This window comes from Solea solea, chromosome 12 (genome assembly GCF_958295425.1).
Source record: "Solea solea chromosome 12, fSolSol10.1, whole genome shotgun sequence".
Classification (NCBI taxonomy): Eukaryota; Metazoa; Chordata; class Actinopteri; order Pleuronectiformes; family Soleidae; genus Solea; species Solea solea.
In genome coordinates, this window is record NC_081145.1 from 23,094,955 (window position 1) to 23,114,379 (window position 19,425).

At 41.5% G+C, this 19,425-nt stretch overlaps 1 protein-coding gene across 1 annotated transcript; it reads right to left on the reverse strand.

Moving 5' to 3' along the window:
* Positions 1–2,502: 2,502 nt before the first annotated feature.
* LOC131470221 (D(4) dopamine receptor-like) lies at positions 2,503–18,476 on the reverse strand. The gene is made up of 5 exons (XM_058645900.1): positions 16,626–18,476; positions 15,213–15,652; positions 10,825–10,937; positions 5,309–5,901; positions 2,503–2,963 (listed from the first exon to the last, which is right to left on the reverse strand). Exons 2-5 carry the CDS (start codon positions 15,489–15,491, stop codon positions 2,758–2,760), a joined length of 1,191 nt encoding a protein of 396 aa, XP_058501883.1. The 5' UTR covers positions 15,492–15,652; positions 16,626–18,476; the 3' UTR covers positions 2,503–2,757.
* Between the last annotated feature and the right edge of the window lie 949 nt (positions 18,477–19,425).

A 19,425-nucleotide genomic window follows, 5' to 3' on the forward strand; every position in this document is an offset into this window, starting at 1 on the left:
CTGAAAATGAAATGATTGAAGCTGTACAGGGGGTAAATTTGACACTTTCAAACAACTGTAATTACTAAAGTACAGGCTTATATTTCCCACATTCACTGAGACTATCATTGCCATAACAAAAACCTGCATAAAGAAGCACGAAAGGCAAAGTATGTAACCTTTGAATGCACAAAAGGGGGTGTTTCAAGGGCAGGGTCTAAAGGAAAAAAGGGAACTGGGGACCCAACATTAAATCAAACACTCATTTGGTGTAAATCCATTAGACTGTTTTTATGCACATTTTTGAATTGCACATAAAAACTCACCAGAATGGAAAACACAGAAGGCTGATGAAATGACATGAATTTATATTAAAAACTTTGCTCCCACTGCCATGTTTCGCTGTGTTGGAAAACTAGCACAAAGCAAATATTACTGCAATAAATGAATTGAAGCAGCAACAACACATACTGTATAAATACTGTAGTTTCATCAAGTTGAGCCTCGATGACTTTTGTGCCACCTACTGATAATCTCACGGGAATTAACTCCCCAGTATTCTCTGCACAGCATTTGATGGAAACACAGCAGAAAACTGTTGAACATTCAAGAAAAATTCATAAATTCTAAATTTTTAGTGGAATCTTAGCTATTGTTGGCTGCAGCTGATCTCTCAGCTCGGAGAACAAAACTAAATCGTGCTACAGCATCCAAGACTGCAAATAACAGTCTGTTACACACTGTGAAACACTCTTACTGAGCCACTGACTGAGTGTACTGTTAAACTGAGTCATAGCTGTTTCACCACAGTGTTACGACACATTCTAACCCAGTTTAATCCCAGATTTAAACAGGTTTTTGAACCGGAGGGAACGCGTTTCATCTGCATTCACTCCTAGTTCAAATGAATCTGTAATGCATGTAAGTTTTTATTGGTTCAGCTCTGATCTGCATTAGTGGGTACGTAAGACCTGAGCAATAACTTAATTTTTGTTTCTGTGGTGGTGTTAGGCTCAAAAATCCCATGTAATCCCATGTAATCCTGTGCTAACTGTAGTGTAACAGAGGCATTAGTTACATGCTAAGGCCTACCATTCAACATCATCCTATACCTGTCACGCTTTGCCTGAGATTTATTTTTTATTTGAATGTAATTTATAGCACTTTTAATCCAATATTAATTCCTAAATATGTGAGTCACGTGCTTTAATCACACAGATTGTAAAAAAATAAGTCATTTTTAAAAGCTTATATTGACATAAATGATGATTTGCACAATGTGCGATACAATTTTAATATCTCTTTCACAGCTATCGGGGTAACTAATCATTTTAAAAGTGTAATATTCATGTTGAATGTACAATTAAGTAGGGTCATTTGTTATGGGCCGTAAAATATAATCACATGACAAGGGTTTTCGATGCCAAGCGCAATCTACGAGGCAAATGATGACAAATCTCCGCTGTGATGTATTATCTTTGCTTAAAATGACACATTTGATGGATTAGAAGACATATGATCTCAAATTTGTGCTCCTGTGCGTCGATGCATATTTCATTTCACGTTCAGCGACACAGACCTTTTCAGCTGTGAAGCTTATTTCAGATTATTCAGGAACTCAAGCTAAGCACTATAGTTGTGATGAAAACGAGCCGATACATCCATCGTATTAAGAGCGGGTTTGTTTGTTTGTTTGTTTTTTTGTAACTCCTTAGTTTTTTTTTAGTTTGAGTTTTTTGTAAGCAAGTGGTTATTACAATAATTTCACTCGTGCTGTTGCAGGAAGCCGTAGACTCAGCAGCGTCTTCGTCTCTAGAGAAGAAAGAGTTGGAACAACGCCTGTGCATAAATTGGCATTTTTTGGCTGGTTTTTGCACATTGAATAAAATGTTATTGTAAATATGTTTTTAACACGCAAAATCTGGAGTTCGTGTACAGTTGCAGTGTTTGTTTTTTTCTAAATTCACTCTTTAAACATGCAGATACTGAAAGTTATGCAGGAAAAATGGGCAAAAACACTTAACTCACAGCACATTTTCTGTCCCTTTTATGGTCTTGACGGACATTTTAAAAGTTTGTCTCATATGAACCAAAACCAATGATGTATGAAATGAATTTAAAGACGAAAACTAAGCACATTTTCAACTACAATTTCAGTTACTTTTATGAACACACAATTCAGTTTCAGTTAGTTATCGTTAACTCTAATAACCTTGTTGCCAGAGTGGAGAGGCGGGGCGTGGCAGGGCGTGGCTGATGCGCGGGAAGAAGCTGGCGTGGTCGTGGGCCCCAAGGTCTGGACCGGTATTGGGATGACGGGGATCCACAGTTCACCAGAGGGTTCACACTGAAGCAGACGCAGAGGAAAAGGAAACTAGTTCAAAGAACAAGATGGTCTCCTCAGTGTGACCATCTGAATAGATGAGCTGATTAGCAGCAGGTGTGTTTAATCATCCAATCACCGTCCCAGTGACCACATACACACACACAGAGAGAAAGACACTCTGATCACACACACACACATGTGAACATGACACTTTTATTCTGAAAACATGGATTTCTTGCATATAAAATCAGTCCATCAGTTACACGACGCAGGCGTGCCGTTGTTCCTCAAGCTGAAAGCTTCTTCTCGGGGAAACGTTAAACTCGACCAAACACTGCTGTCATCACAAGTAGAAAAATAACCTCATAAAGGAGGAAACCATGGCAACATACAGTACAGGAGGCTAGAGACACTAAATCACAGCTGTTGTTCCATGTAGCAGCGGTGCAGTTCTATGAGCAGCAGCGGTGCAGGAACTTCTTGAAGAAGTTCCTGAACTCCGTGTTGAAGATGGTGTAGATGACGGGATTGAGAGCGCTGTTGACGTAGCCGAGCCAGGTCACCACGCTCATCAGAGCCGGCGGCACGTCACAGTCCGGACATCGAGCTCGCATCGTGTGGAGGACAAAGAAGGGAGTCCAGCAGAACAGGAAGGCACCTGCGGGGAAAGAGAAAAAGACAATGAGACAATCAACAAGAGCCTCACTTTGATTTCATCAACAATCAGTTTAGATTGAGAGCGTTTCATTTCCATCAGAAGTCTGAGCTGAGGCAATTAACCACACGAGATAAGGGAGAGTATTCACACTGTTAGAAGCTGAGCTGCCATGGCAGAGGTTACGTGTCCTCCGAGTGCTTTCTCTAGGTCCATGGTTCTCATGGATTACTTGGCAGTGGAATGTAAAACTCGTAAATAGCCAGACGTCGATGAAAACGGCATTTTCAATATTTACGTATGTCCGCCGCGACTTTTGACATCTTGCACTGCGGGATAGCCCATGAAGTGAGCACCTGAAGGTTGCTTCTTCATACTTTTCCGAACGGATTGGACTATTGACTCTATACTGCCCCCACGATTTCCATGGTATTGCTCCGTTTCGTCCGAAAGACTATTACTAGATTATAATTTATCCAGCCTATTTTACCGTCGGTGATAATGGTGTTACTTTAAGAGCTCAATAGCTTCTCCGGTGGTTCTTGGTATAAACACTTCGAGAACCACTGCCCTCACTTTGTACTCTTAGGCCACAGCCTAAGAGGGTTTCATGAGCACATTGAGAGTCATGTCTGACCAACCCTTATGCAATAATTGGATTTCAGATTAAGGAGCTACAGGATTACACTGCTCACTGTTAGCACTAACCCCGGCAGCTATTAATAGGTTAACCTTTTCTACAGTAACTTTGTGCGTCCGTGCCTCTGAACTGACATCAGAGGTGGAGGAGAAGCATCCGGGTACTGATTCATGTCGGCGTCTGCGTGAATGGATGAATTCACACAGGCATTATCCACTGACAAAGAAGCTGATTCAAATGTTTCTGAAGTTTGAATTCACGTCTGAGCAGCTGTAGTAATTATAGGCTATTACACAAACGTCACATTAAACATGATGAACAAGTGAACTGTGCGATGATGAACACATATTGGCTCATTGCCTAAATGTCTGTGGGGACAGAAAGGACCGGGCTTTTAACTGCAAGCCTCAGTGGTTTTTTTCCACATTGTTCTGCTTATTTGTGCTTCTCTGAGGCTGTGGGGCTGACATCGTACAACTTTAATGCAACGTCTGTGAGTTTCAGTCGGTTAGCGATCAGCAGTCTCACAGTGATATTGCACTTTCGACCCTTCAATCCTCAGACCAGCTCTTCAGGCCATGTTCAAATAAGCATCCGCATTGTTTCAAGTCGGATTCATTACACATCAGATTTGTTGTTTCACATTCATAACAACAAGAGTCTTGTATCTGAACGTCACTCTCCTCTCAAACACCTTTGTGCATGCATCATCAACAAAAACAGAAAACATCATATTTGTCAGAACACTTGGAAGATGGAACTTTATTGATCCACCACAGGGGAAATTCAGAAACAGGAGCTATTGTAGTAAATGTGTGGGGGTGAGATTTGTTTGATTTTGCCGTGGTGCAGGTCAAAGACGTCAGGCCTATAAAGCCGGGAGAAACCGTAGACACAAGGAACTTTGTACCCAATTTTTAATGTTTGAATCCAGCACAGACTAGAGCAAACGTTTTATACCAAGTACCACCTGAGAAAATATTGAGCTCTCAAATTCAAACTCTCACTCACACCTACTTCTTCTTGCTGCAAAGGCAAGAGTGCTAACACTCCAATAACACACCCAGTAAAACAGTATTCCTGATTTACCACCAGAGGAAACCCCAGTTTGAGAACTATGGGATTACACGATCCAGTCATACTCAGGGAGGAGTTATTCCACAGATTTGGGATCTCACAGAAACTCGCGTGATTTAACGTGACTTCAGAATATCAGCAGACATGGAGGCGGACTGTCGGCGTTGTCAGTTAATAGCCGTTGTGTGTGCGCGTGGAGGAAGTCATCAAGTTGGCTTGTACCTGTGCTATAACAAAACAGTTTACCACTCAACTCGCTCTCATTGGGCTGTACATTTCAATGGTACGATTTGAAACAGAGAAGACTCTGATGCGTCTACACTACAGAATCATTTGGCCAAATAATCGGTTCAAATCAGCCTAAAATCATAAGACACCCACGGTTGACAGAAGAGCCAGATTGGGACTGAAATCTGGCCAGTTATCCTCTAGGCATGACCCTTCTCATTCATGTCACATGGCCACGCATCAGACCTATATCTGATCTAGGACCACATAGTGAAGTGAACACAAATCTGATTTGTAAGTTAGAATTGATGCTTCCATCGAGTGACATTAACAGAATAAAATCATGTAATCTGAATATACTTTTATACAGCCTTGTGTGGTGGAAGAGTGACTGAGAACTCACCCACAACGACAGGAAGAACCTTCATGGCCTTCCTCTCCCGGCTGTTGATCTTGGCCCTCTTCCTCCGCTGAGGTTCAGGGTTGAACCTGATCTCTGTGAAGCTGACGGTCTGCACAGGTCCGTCCTTGTACTCCGACAAGTGGAAGGGCTGCTCCACAGACGGGAAGGTGGACGGTTCGTCCGGAGTGTCCGTCAGCTCCCGCTCTATGATGGGTGGCAGGGGGGGAGGCAGCGAGGCCAGTGGCGGCAGAGAAGCGGCGGCGGCCTCCTGCAGCTTGCGACAGGCCTGGATGCTGTTCCTCAGTTTGGCCTTGCGCGCCTCCTCCCAGTGCCGCAGGCCACGGAACATGCCGCAGTACAGCAGCAGCATGATGGGACAGGGGATGAAGAAGGAGCACACGGACGAGTAGACGACATAGTCGTCGTTCTCCAGTTTGCACTCGCTGGGGTCACGTTTAGGCACGTTGTTGATGCCAAAGATGACGGGGGAGGCCACGGCCAGAGCCAGGATCCAGGTAGCCGACAGCAACACGGTCTGCCGCAGGTCCACATGCTTCCTGTTGTAGTTGAGAGGGATTGACACGGCAATGAACCTGCACATAACAAAAAAAACATAAAGGGATTCAATTATCTGCAGCAACATTCAGCGTTAGTCCATTTCTCTCAAGGGGAATACGGCCTGAATATAAAGGCTGCAGTACAGCGTTTAATTCATGTTTGTTATGTCACCATGTTCACAACAAAGAAAATTAGCATTATCATCGCAACAAATAAAGACAGCGAGGGTAGCTAAACATACAGTATATACATGCATTCACGATACACAATAACAACAGTGTATTAAGAGCATCCGCATCACAACAACAGCATCAGCATCTTCTATGCACATAATGTCCCAAGGTTATTGCACCAAGTATAAGCACAGTGATTACAAATGGAGAGTATGATGACAATTGAGTGATTCATGTGGTGGAGTTTGGATGTTCTCTCCATGTGTGTGTGTGCGTGGGTTTTCTCCAGGTTCTCCGGTTTCCTCTGCCAGTCTAAAAACATGCAGTTTGGTTGGGGATTAGGCAAATTGGACACTCGAAATTGACTGTAGGTGTGTGTATGAGAGAGTGGATGTTTGTTTGTCTCTATGTTGTCCCCTTGATAGACTGGGGCGACCTGCCCAGGGTGTGACCCTGCCTTGTCAGCTGGGATTGGCACCATCACCCGTCACGACCCTGGAGAGGTCGCCCCGCTCTTAAATTCACAACTATGGGCAATTTAGAGCAGAGGTCTCAAACTTGCAACCCCCCTCTACACACAAGTGGCTGAGGCACAGCTATTTTCATAAATAATAAACAATATCCACCCATATTTGACTGTTTTTTCCTCCACATGAGGGTCATGGTGGGGGGCACTGGTGCAAATCTCAGCTGACAGGTCGCCAGTCCATAACAGGGACACATAGACACAGACAACCGTCCACTAATCACACTCACACCTACGGTCGATTTAGAGAGTCTAATTTGCCTAATCCCCAAATCTGCATGTTTTTGGACTGTGGGAGGAAGCCGGAGAACCCAGAAAAAACCCACGCACACACGGGGGACCTGCGTGTTCACTTGTTGATCTCAAGTGCATCAAATTCACATCCCTTTTTCTTTTTTCTATACTATACCACTATATACTTTGACCTGTCACAAATGGAAAATCACAGGTGGAATAACTAATATGAATGGCACTGCCTGCACTGGTAATGATTTTAATGCAGCATGAAAAAATGTTATTAGTTCCATTTTAGATTGACGGTGGAAAATGTCTGCAGTGGAAAATGTCTAAGTTTAGTGGTCCTCTTTTTAGACGCGTTGTCCTTTGGGTCGTTTCTGGATCGCGGGCTCTCATGCACATGATGTTTAACACAACTTATAATTGTTTCATTTCGACTTATTTGGTCCATAAAATGTCGGAAAATGTTAAAAAAAATCAGTGATCAGTGTTTCCCAAACCTGGAAAATTATAAAGTGATTCGGTTTTAATGATTTCTTTGTTAAACCAGAAAATATTCACATTCAAGAAGCTGGTGAAGTATATGAACTAATAAGAACACATTAACACAGCTAATGTTTAATACTTAAATGTATTGATGATTGACATTAATAAGTAAACATGAGACAAGAGGGTCTCTTGGACATATGACAAGTCAGACCATACGTTTTACAATAGGCATCTTGTATAGGACAGGAAGCTTGAGGGTCTGTCTTGGATATGGTTAGTTAGGAAATATAGATGTCTCTTGTTTGACTAAATGGTGATATTGTCCAATTTAAAGATCATGGGACAGTATGGTATATCCGGACCCGACTTGTTCTTCAGGTATGTTGCATTATGGAAACAGCAGAAATGCGGGGGTCGAAACATGTGATGCCTGCAAATAAGAATGCTAGAAAATCTATATAAGGTTAGTTTTGCTTTTCTGGGGCAGAATTCTTTCGGAGATTCGGCAAGAACACATTCTCCCGAGCTGCTGCAGCGGCTTGGTTCTGACGCCTGACTTGTAACTAAATAAAATCCCTTTGTTCGGTACGAGTGCTGTGTCAGTGGGGTCCTTTCCTGCATCATCAACTCATCACCTATCGTTCATAAGAAGAAGGAAGCCTGACAAAAACGATGTTGCAGCCCTGAACACGTGGACACTTGATCCGATGAACATCAGCCTCTTCAGGCACAAAAACAGGTGATGAGAGCTTTAAGAAGGAGCTCTCACTTCGGAACTTTAATTATGAAGCTACAGAAACAGTAGCTGGTTAGCTTAGCTTAGCATTAAGACTGGAGACAAGAGCTATGTTAGCTCTGTCCAAATGCAACAATATCCTCCCACCAGCAGTTCACTGTTACCAAGGCGATATATAACTGGTCCCAACCAAGAAACATAGTTAAAAGTAGAGTTTGTGTTAGTGATAAATTATTCTACAGTTTGTCCTAAAAGACACTTTTCTCCACCGTCCAGTTACACAGCAAATCTAGGGATGGGAATCTGTATCGGTCAGTAACGGTATCAGTCCAATACTGGTCAAAGTCACTGGATTTGATATCGGACGGATACAAATGTAAAATCCTATACTGACTGTAAAAATGTCAATAAAAATCGGCAAAAGCATTTCAGCTGAGGCCGTTTATCTCAACAATATTTGTCTTTGAAATGTGTCGTTAACAGCTTGACAGTTCATAAACGGTCTAAAATGACTAATAATCGGACTAATATCGGTACATACTCAAGTTTGTGATATCAGTATGGGACACAAACAAGTGCAAAACCACATTATGAATCAGTTCTGTCTGTTTGTGGAGGTTCTAAACGTTACTGCAGTCAGCCGATGAATGGCGCGGCATCAGTGGAGTTATATACATTCTGTTATATAAGGATTTGGTCCGTTTTTAAGAGATAAAAGACGTGTACAGATACAGAACACACTTTAGTCAAGTCAGTGCAAAACCATAACAGAAAAAGTACAGATTAATGACGAATGCATGATTTGTAGGAGTGAAAATAAAATCCTCCTCCTGCTGTCTGGCCCTCTCCGTCTGTCTGTCATTCATTACAATACCATGGACAGAAAATGGGCACTTTTGCAAAAATATTGGTTGATAGAAAGTTTCATACATAGAAATACAATTGTAAAACATAATTTACTAAACTGTAAAAGTGAAAGTGTGTAGTGTGTGTAAATGTAGTCTATGTCATGTGCACTATATCAGGTACATAAGTAAGGTGCATACAGAATGGGATTATTTATTAATTTTGCTCCACCTAATTCCTTTGTACCCATATCTACACCAACTAAATTATTTTTCATTCCCTGGGCCAGAAAGAAACCTACATGCCTTGAAAATTCCACTCAATTCCATCCTTTACTTTTGGAGTTCTGCTGCTCACAGACATGAGAACAGACAAATGCAGCAGAACACAACTTCCTGGGCAGAGGCAATAACTCGCTGACCTTCATATAAGAGGAAATAATTGTATTTCACAAAAGGTCAAACTATTAAGCAGCAAAGACACAAAGTCCAAACAGCCCCATTTGGTCTCCCCATGGTTTCTGCTAGGAATAGGATGAAATGATGAAAATATCCAATGGCAATTTTTCCCCTGATGTGGATCATTACAGCAAAATATTAACTTTCATTATGTTATGCAAGAATGCTAAAGAAGATTTGCTAATTGTGATTCAAACCCTGGCTTCTGTATCTTCAGGTGAGACGTTCTAAGCTCCAAGATTTAACTCTTTGGCTCCCTTAAACGAAATAAAGTGAATTAAACAATGAGTTTCCACAGAGGCTGTGGCTCCGATGCCCCCTGATTCCTATCTGTGTTAATCTCTCTATGACTGAACAGCAGGTCATCACTCAGCTGCGCTGTTAACACCATGAATCTTCAGAGAGATCTGGAGATGTTCACCTTCAGGCCCCGTGGACACCCAGCAGCGTCAGGACTCTCTGGACCTTCACGACACGTTTTCCTGCTCTCCAGTCTGTTGAATTATTCAGACTCTGCCATTGCACTCGAACCTCTAACTGCTTCAGAAAGCTTCAGATCATCACCATCAGTCCACGTTAGCTTCACTGCCCCCCATCCGTCTCTGATGTAATCATATTTTCTCGAGTAAAGGACATCGGATTTAAGGAGCTGCCTTGGTTTTTTTCGGCTCAGAGTTTCATCCTTCAACATCAGCCCAGGGTCCAGATAATCTCATTGAGTTAAAGTAACGAGCACAGGGAGAAGCTGGCAGTTCATCACTGCGGGCACATCCTTCGTTTTGGGGGCTTTAAAATGTTCTCTTTTTGAGCTTTTACTGGAAACAGACAAAAAGGGTCGTTACCATATTTCCTCATCAGTGTTCTGTGACTGTCCGACCCTGACGAACTTCAGGTGAAGATGACCTGGAACCCTCAGTGAAGCATCTCCAGTGTTTCTGACTGGAGACTTCTGAGCTTTGAGTAAAGATTTAAGAGTCAAAATGTTGTCTTAATACTTCTATTAAGACATATTTTTTGACTTAGCCTATGAAATATGTGTTAGAATTTTGTACAGGGCATCAGTGATGAAGATTTGGGGGAAGAACTCTCTTAACTTTCCCCTCTTTCTCCTCTCACTTTCTTTTGAATGTTGCCATTTTCCTTCCCTCTCTCTCGCTTCCCTTGTGTAGATTTTCTCCAGGTTCTCCGGTTTCCTCCCACAGTCCAAAAACATGCAGATTTGGAGATTAGGTAAATTGGACACTCTAAATTGCCCGTACGTGTGAGTGACTGGCAACCAGGACCCCCCTCATGTGGAGGATAAAGCAGTAGACCCTCTATCACCCTATTACCCTCACTTTTAGGTACAAGTTGCTCAGCTGCTTGTTTAGACACGAGCAGAACAAGTTAAGCTGTCACAACATGTGCAGACACGTGTGTGGAAGAGACTCCAGAGCAGATTAATCATCTGGAGAGTTTTTAAAGATAACGCACTCTCATTCGTGTGCCCTGACCTGTCGATGCTGATGGCACAGAGGTTGAAGATGGAGGCGGTGCACAGCATCACGTCCATGGTCATCAGGCCGTCGCAGATGGTCGTGCTGAGCGTCCACACACCGTCCTGAAACTGAGACACACACAGAGACACGTGCAGTACAGTTATGTAAGAGGACAAACTTCTAATTCGGCTTCTTTAAATTAAATAGATCACAAAGGCCTCTGTAACCCTGGCACACACAGTGTTCCTCATTATTATGTTATGTTTATGTTGAACCTGACTTCACTGGGGCAAAGGACCGATAACTCAACTATGCAAGGTCGACTCTAGGTATCAGTAGAGGAAGGCACCAGACATCCTGACCTGACGCCTCTCCTCCTCTCCTCCTCTCCTCCAAACCAAAGATATACCTCAACTCTGAGATTCACTGGCAGAATGACAGAGGATGTCCAACTGTTAACATCTCCTTGTTCATGTTTGGCATTTGTCTCAGTTCTCCTCGGATCTGAGCTGTCTTCTTCACTGACTCCAGAAACTCCATCTCTGGTCGTCTCACCTGAAATAAATAAATTAACTATATTTCTTAATTTTCTACATATGTAGTCAATTTCACTGTGCATGGTCTTTGTTTATAGACCAGCACCTGAATGCATTTTTTTTCCTCCTTGTTAGTATTTTTATTAGCTCCACCGAGGAGGTTGAGGTTATGTTTTGGCCTGTTTGTCTTTCTGTTTTTCCGTGCGCAGCATAATTTAAAAAGTAAACAACAAATTTGGATGAAATTATCTGCTGGTGAAGCTTTTGGACACAGGATTTTGGTTTTGATCTGAATATGGAAACTGAGCAGTGTCATTTTTCTATTTCTGAGTGCGTTCCCTAGTTTTATGCTACTTTATACATGAGTGGGGGATTTTGTACTATACGATTGAAATGTTATATACTTTATACTGTAGTACATTTGTCTCTGGACAGCTCGCCAGTCTATCGCGAGGCAAATACAAATACCATTTACTCTTCAAATTATAACATTATGTTCCATCATGATATCACAGTAAAGATATTCATGATGATATTTCACCGAATTTCAAAGAAAAAGTGCTTTTGACATGGAAAAACATATTTATGAGGCAAATCAAATCTATTATGATCAAATACAGAGAAATAAGTCAACCATAATAATAATCATAACAATAATAATAATAATAATAATAATAACGTGGCTGTATTTAAAACACCAAACTAGCTTCTATTTTTGAAAATTAATGTTAAATGTAATACATTTAATAAAGTGACAATTACAAACAAAGTATTACTATCATACAATACTGCTAGCAAACACATTCAGTATTATATTCTGTCTATATTCTATCACCTTGTAAATGTCCGTCCAGACTTTTTTTTTGCTTATTTTAACCATAAAAGGGCCAGAAAATGTGCTTCTGCCCATTTTTCCAGAATAATTTTCAATATCATATCGTATTAACAATTTAAAATTGAAGAAAAACAAAAAAAAACACTGTAGTTGTACATGAACACCAGATTTTGTGTGTTCAATTTGAAATTTGAACAGTATAATACATATTTAAAATAACTTTTGTTCATCTCAATGTCCAAAAACAGGCCAAAAAATGGAAAATATGTACGGGCGTTTTTTCCAACGCTCTCCTCTCCGGTGACAAAGACGCTGATCCGCCGGCTTCCTTCCTGCAATGAAATGACCGCAATAACCACATGTTTACTTTGACGTGCAACTTCTCAGCTTTCAGGAATTTTTCAGATAGCATTAACTGTCGCATAATTAAGGTAATGCAAAGTGCGCTTGTGCACGTGTCGACTTTGATACACTCGGTGTTAAAGGAAGAGGCGGTTGCTAACCATGGAGTGCATAAGATCGATTGGGGGGGGCCTCTTGTGGCCTGCGGGCCGCCAGTTTGACACCCCAGATATAGAAACTAAGTTTGTTAAAAACCTCATATTCGTTAAGAACCTCTTCATGTCCTAAAAAAATAAAGGACAGACTCAATCCTCAATAAAAATGAAAATTTTGGAGCCAGCGTTGTGATCATTTTTACTGAAATGTTTTTCTATTTAACCTTCTAAAATGTACAACTTTGAACATTTGAACATTAAAGTCGCTCACACATCATCACCTAATCTACTCATGAAACACAAGATAATAGAACCAAAACAAATGACACTAACGTCTTACATGGCAACAATTATGGCAATACTCGTTTCAATGAAACCCGTTCATCGTCAGATAACACACTGACGCCGTGGTTTACTGGTTCTAATGCAGAGCAGACGTCAGATCGGTGAGGCTGAAACATGAGTGAGCTCAGCTCTTTTGTTTTAATTAGTGTCAACAAGCGAGAGCACAAAGATGAGCCGAGGGGGAGGAAACAACAGGGAAAATGGGATGAATGAATAAATAATCACGACGAGAGGGAAAAACAAACCACTCGTTTTTTTTATTGTTTTTGTCTCCTGGCAGAGAGTCTGTCAGTCAGACTGTTTGGTTCACCAGGACAAACAGACGATGTTTACATTACCACGCTGACGTGACTCATATCCAATTTTTCCCTATTATTGAGCCCAGGTAATGAACTTAAAGCATCTTTATTCAGTGTGGCTTAATAATAGCATACAGTAGTGTGGTGACACCTTTATTCTTTACTTATTCATGCTTTGGTCACCGGTGGGTTGTTGTCAAGGGCTATATAAATAAAAGTACATTACACAACTGCAGGCATGTCCAAAGTCTGGCCCGCAGGCCGATCTCGGCTCTCGGTGAGATGTTGTACGGCCTGCAGCATCGGTTTTATAATGTATTATTTATTTGTAAGGAGTCGCGCTTTGAAACCAGAGTCCTGAGTTTGAAACCCACCTATGACAGACAGCTATATGCACTCATGTCATATTATGTTATTTGACTCCAGATGTCACTCCTGCACGGCTTAGATTTGGTTACATTTCCATTTAAAAATGATAATTGTGACAATGAAAATGACATTTTTATAAACCAGTGCATTTGTATGTCAATATTATTGTTAAAAAAACATTAATATTGACATTGGCCCGCGGAAATCTTCGAATTATCAAATATGGGCCTCGTTAAAAAAAGGTATGAACACCCCTGTATAACTGTGTGGACAGAAATGTGAGTTCAGTGTCACATTTTACAAAGTTTGAACCAGGCATTAATTTCTGGAGAAAAAACTGGATTAATCTGTAAAAAATTCAAATGGTTACTGTGTTTGCATGATTTTACAAAAGTACAAAAATGAAATAAGAGATGGGAATCGCGATACGATACATGATACATGATACATGGTCCAAGATACCAATAATATCACGATACAACAACAACAACAACGTTATCTGTCTAACTGAAGAAAACAACATGCCAACATTAATAAACTGTATTCATCGTTGTTATTTAACATGTTTCCTCAGTCTCTGATGAAGTGTCACTGTCATTTTATGACGTAATATAACACATTTCTCACATAGATCACCTTTAAAATGCAAAATAATGATGTCAAAGACTGAACCAACACTGTGCACACAGACATACACAGAGATATGAATCCCCACAGACTTCCTTAAATATGTCCATTAGTCTGAGCAGGTGAAAAGCAAACACCTTAGATTAAGCACACAGATTTCCTCTCGGGTCATTAATGCTGCTGCTCCTGCTCCTGCTGCTGCTGCTGCTGCTTCCAGCTCTGACGACTGATAGCATCATCACTGTCAACAGAAAATCTGCCAGAACCAATCTCAGTCCATCAGTCAACAAATGAATGCATTGGTTAAAGATATTAAGGTGCTTTTATTGGGTTCGTCATGTGGCATGGGTTATACCACGTTAAATACTCCACAATAAAAGCTGTACAAATGCCTTAGACATGAATGAGTATATATATATATATATATATATATATGGATATGTGTATGTTAAGGCTAAAACAAATACTCGACTGATCGATTACTGAATGATTCTTCAACTATTTTTGATAATCGATAAATCACTTTCAGTGTTTCTCTGTCCCACTATTTTATTTTGTAAATACTGAACCTTTTTGGTTAAGTTTTGCGTCAAAGCAGATAACCCGATAATAGAAGGCCATATTTATTTTAAGTTTCCTTCATTCATTTGAGCAGCGCCACCATGAGGAGACATGAGGTAGTGACGCCCAATGAGTGAAACTAGCAGGGAGTGTTATCGATTATTGTATTGCATATAAGAGATATATCACCAAATCGATATTTTGACCCAGCCCTACTTTATACACCCAAACAGATTAGAGGAAGAGGGTGGAGTCTTAAAATAAAGGCGGGGCAACGAACAGCTCCTCTCACCTGAGCTCAGGTGTGACTGTCCTCCGGTGCCCGGTGACTCACCTCAGAGAAGACGAAGAGCGGCAGCACCAGCACCGCGAGCATCAGATCCGCCACCGCCAGGCTGACGATGAAGTAGTTGGTGGTTGTTTTCAGCGCCTTCTCCATGAACACGCTCAGACAAACCAGCAGGTTCCCGCAGATGATCACCACGATCAGCAGCACCCCGAACACCAGCGCCGGCAGGTTGTACCCCGTCCCCATCATTGTCCCCGTGCCCGGGACCTGCGCCTCCTCCTCCGCCTCCACCATCACCGCACTCAGGTTCAGGTTGGCCGCCATCTCCGCTCCGGCTCCTCCCGCTCCTGTCCCGCTCCGAGCCACAGCAGCGCGGCCACCTGGCTCTCATGAATGCCGAGCTGCTCTCCGGACCCCGCGCTGCTGCGGTCCCATCGCCGCGTAACGGGCACTTCACCGGACTCCGGTGCGCAATTACGCAGAAACTGCGCGTAAAGTGGAGGAGGTGGATTTAATGAAACAAACACGCGTTTAAAAACATCAACTCATCATAATTAAATCTCTGATGATAAAAGTTTCTCCAGTCAGGGAAAAAAAGAAAAGGGATAAACTCATCAGAGTCTTTAGATCAAAGAGAGATAATCCATGTTCCCTCAGAGTCAGTGTGCTCACCAACGAGCTTCTCGCTCTCCTCCACGGTGTGTGTGTCAGTGTGTGTGTGTGTCAGAGTGTGTGTGTGTGTCAGTGTGTGCAGCCTGCTAAAGGCCAGCGGGGCCAAATGAGCCAATTAAAGCCGCTTATCAGCTGCGCTTTATGGTAGTGTCCTTCAGTCCTTGAGCTCCAGCAGCAGCAGTGTGTGCGTGCATTTGTGCGCGTGTGTGTGTGCAAGCATGTGTGCGTGTGTGAGAGAGACCAGAACCTCACAGACCTGTTACCGGTGTGTGTGCATGCTTGGGTGCGTGAGAGAGAGAGAGACTGAGAGAGAGTGAGAGACAGAGAGAGAGAGAGAGAGAGAGAGAGAGAGAGAGAGAGACCAGAACCCTCACAGCCCTGTTACCAGTGTGTGTGTGTATGTGTAGTTTTATTTATGAAGCTTTAACATTAATACAAAGTGGAAAATAGTCAATAGTCAACAAAACGACATAAAATACATTTAGAAAGATTAGAAAGAGTTAGAAAGTTTTAAATAAAGGTTAGGTTAATTAATCAGACTCTTTTCTTCTGAACACAGAGAAGAAATTAAATGCAGATAGCAATACGTAACCGTGATTAAAATAAACAATTCACTTATTATTCATAAATCCTGAAGGAACTACACTCAATAAAATACTTAAAAATGTGAATTATAAATGAAAGAAATAATAAAATGCTCAGATTAAAGAGTCAAAACTCTTTCTTCTTCAAACTTAAGAAACAAATAAATGTTGTTTTCTAATAATGTACGAAAAAAAGACTCACTTCTTTTCTTCTGCTTCTCCACCTGCGCCACTGTGACTGAGGCTGATGTGGTGAAGTGGCTGTGGCGCCCCCTGCTGGCTGCACTCAAACACTAACACTTCATGGTGAGAGAAAATCATCTGAACTTTTGACACAAACTGATGAGAAGAAAGTTTCAGTGAGAAATGAAACAAATACACTGGTGAAGTGCTGAAAATCCAAACTACTGTAGATTAAAGTATGCTGAATAATTTACTTCAGATTACAGTCAAGTTAAAGGACCAGTGTGCGACATTTAAGAGGGTTTATTGACAGAATTTGTACAAACTAATCCATAAATAGATAAAAGCGAAAGTGTCTAATGAGACCAGATGTTTCAGTTTCAGACAATCCTGTAGTTTGTTCCAGAAAGAAGGACATGCATATTTAAATGTCTTCCTTCTTAATTCACTACGGACCTTTGGAACAGATAGGAATAAGTCCTGCGATCACATACATAGTGTGTGTGTGTGTGTGTGTGTGTGTGGGGAGGCGGGGAGTCAGAGTGGATGTTGGCAGTGTTCATCACACACACACGTCCCTCAGGAGGATAATGAAAACAAACACTCTGCAGATATGAGACTGTCGGGGAAACAGACGTCCACGCCGAGCTGTTTCATTTCAGTGAACAGGTTTCAATTTGTGGCGGTGGAGATGAGGGAGTGAGAGCGTGGTGTTGGTGACGATCGCCTCAGCCTCCGTCTGTTCCTCATCATCTAATGACTGAAACTAATCATATTAACATGCTACATTCTCCAGGTATATCCGTGCCATCTCAGCCTGTTTCTCTCATTATAACTCATTATTATCTGTAAAAATGTCCTCACGCAGCAACTGGCTAGAACCTTTAGAGAAATCCCTTGACTTACACTTAACCTCCAACATTAAATGCAGAATCAAAAATCAGTGGCCCTAAAAGAAAACACAACACAGTTAATAACCACTGGAACTTTTTGAGGACAAATAAGCTTCAAGGACGTCTGTAAAGTCCAGGACAACATTATCAGGAGCCACCTGTGCTTCTTCAAGGACACTTTGATCATTCATAATTACACTTGGCTCCTTCCCAACTTACGTCTGCACGGAACCTCATGAAGCACTAATAAAATCCCTTTTCAGGCTTTTAAAAGTTATGGACATTTAAGATTCCATCAAAGGTTTGAGTGTGGAACATTTTGGAGGGTTTGTTAGCAGAATTTTAATATCCTGTCCATCAGTGTATAATCGCTTTGGCTTTTTTTTGTAGTTTTATGCTGCGTTCACACTGTAGTTTACATACAAAGTCAATGCACAGACATGAATAGATGCAAATCTCGCGTTGGCCAGGTGGTGATGTGCGAATATTGTGAGCGGTGCGATGCATCAATCGTTCCCAACGCTTGAGTTTAACACTTTGACGATGACGATGCCGATGACGCTGGCGGTTGATGTAGCACAAAGATGCTGTGATCCCGTGGTGTGAATGCCATGCAAATGGCAAGATTTGTAAGTTTGTAAGTTAGGCAAGGACCTTGTTTTTGTTTTATGGAGGCCGACCATCTTGCACCAAACAGATAAACCAGACAGAACATACACATATGCTGTGTTTCCATCATGGCACGTTTTAGGGTTTAGGGTTTGGTCCAGTACGGTACAGTTTAGAATTGTGAACCCCTGGGTCAGGCTTGTGTTTTGACTGAGAACCCTATCTTTACTCTAGTATGAGGCTGTGTCCGATGGCCGGGTCAGCGAAATACTGTACATAGCATGACGTCATATTGGTGTGTATGTGAATAGACTGCAGGTGTTGAAGAAACACCAATCGCAAGGGAGTGACGTTTTTCTGTTGCCCAATCTGCTGACTGTCACGGGTTGAGCTTGACTTTACCATTTTACTCTGGTAACCCAAGGGAAGTGTGCCAAAAAACAGCATAGGTTGGTTATTTTTGGTTCTTTTTCTAATGGAAATGCAAAAATCACTACGTACTGTACTCTACCAAAACAAACTGTTCCACGTCTTTAGTGTTTTAAAGTGAAACCTTACACTGGACATACTTGAGAAACAAACATTTGTATAAATCACGTCACTGGTTCGTACACACTTGACCTCTTTCTTAAATTTTACATGTCTACAACCATCTCAATTACCAGCAGAACTCCCTTTAATGTTGTTTAAACCTCAGTACTCAACATAAATACTCCTATTCCAATATTCCTAAAAAGATAAGAAAAAAAAAGATCCATTGAGCCTGAATTTCCTTTCCTTGGAGTCTTCTCAAAGACTCCTGGATTCTAGATTTCCTTCTAAGGTTCTACAGAGTCCTCTCAAGGACCAAGGCATTACTCACATAACTTCATTATAACTGTGAACAATTTAGACTTGTATGTTTACTTTTAAGGTGCCCAAGGACACTGAAACGTCCACAAAAGTGCTTGAAGACTGTTGAAACATTACAGTAAATTAAAATCCACCTAAAACAAAACATGTCCAATGAAACAAACTCCAAACCACTCACACTCACAATAGAAACTTGAATAAATCATGTTGCGCTCTATGTCTTCAGCTCTGCTGCAACCTGCTGGTCAAATGTTTACATCTAGGACTTTCAACAAATAGTTATACATATGTTAAACATAAGTTTGGTGGAAGAGGCCAACCTGAACTAACTACATATTTAACAACCATATTTAAGGGCCGACTCCACAGGTTGCAAAGAGAACGGTGTGAATGGGAGTCTGTGGGGAAATTAGCTTGATTTATAGCGTTAGTAAAACCGTTTCCTGAGGAGCTTTTGGTCTCATC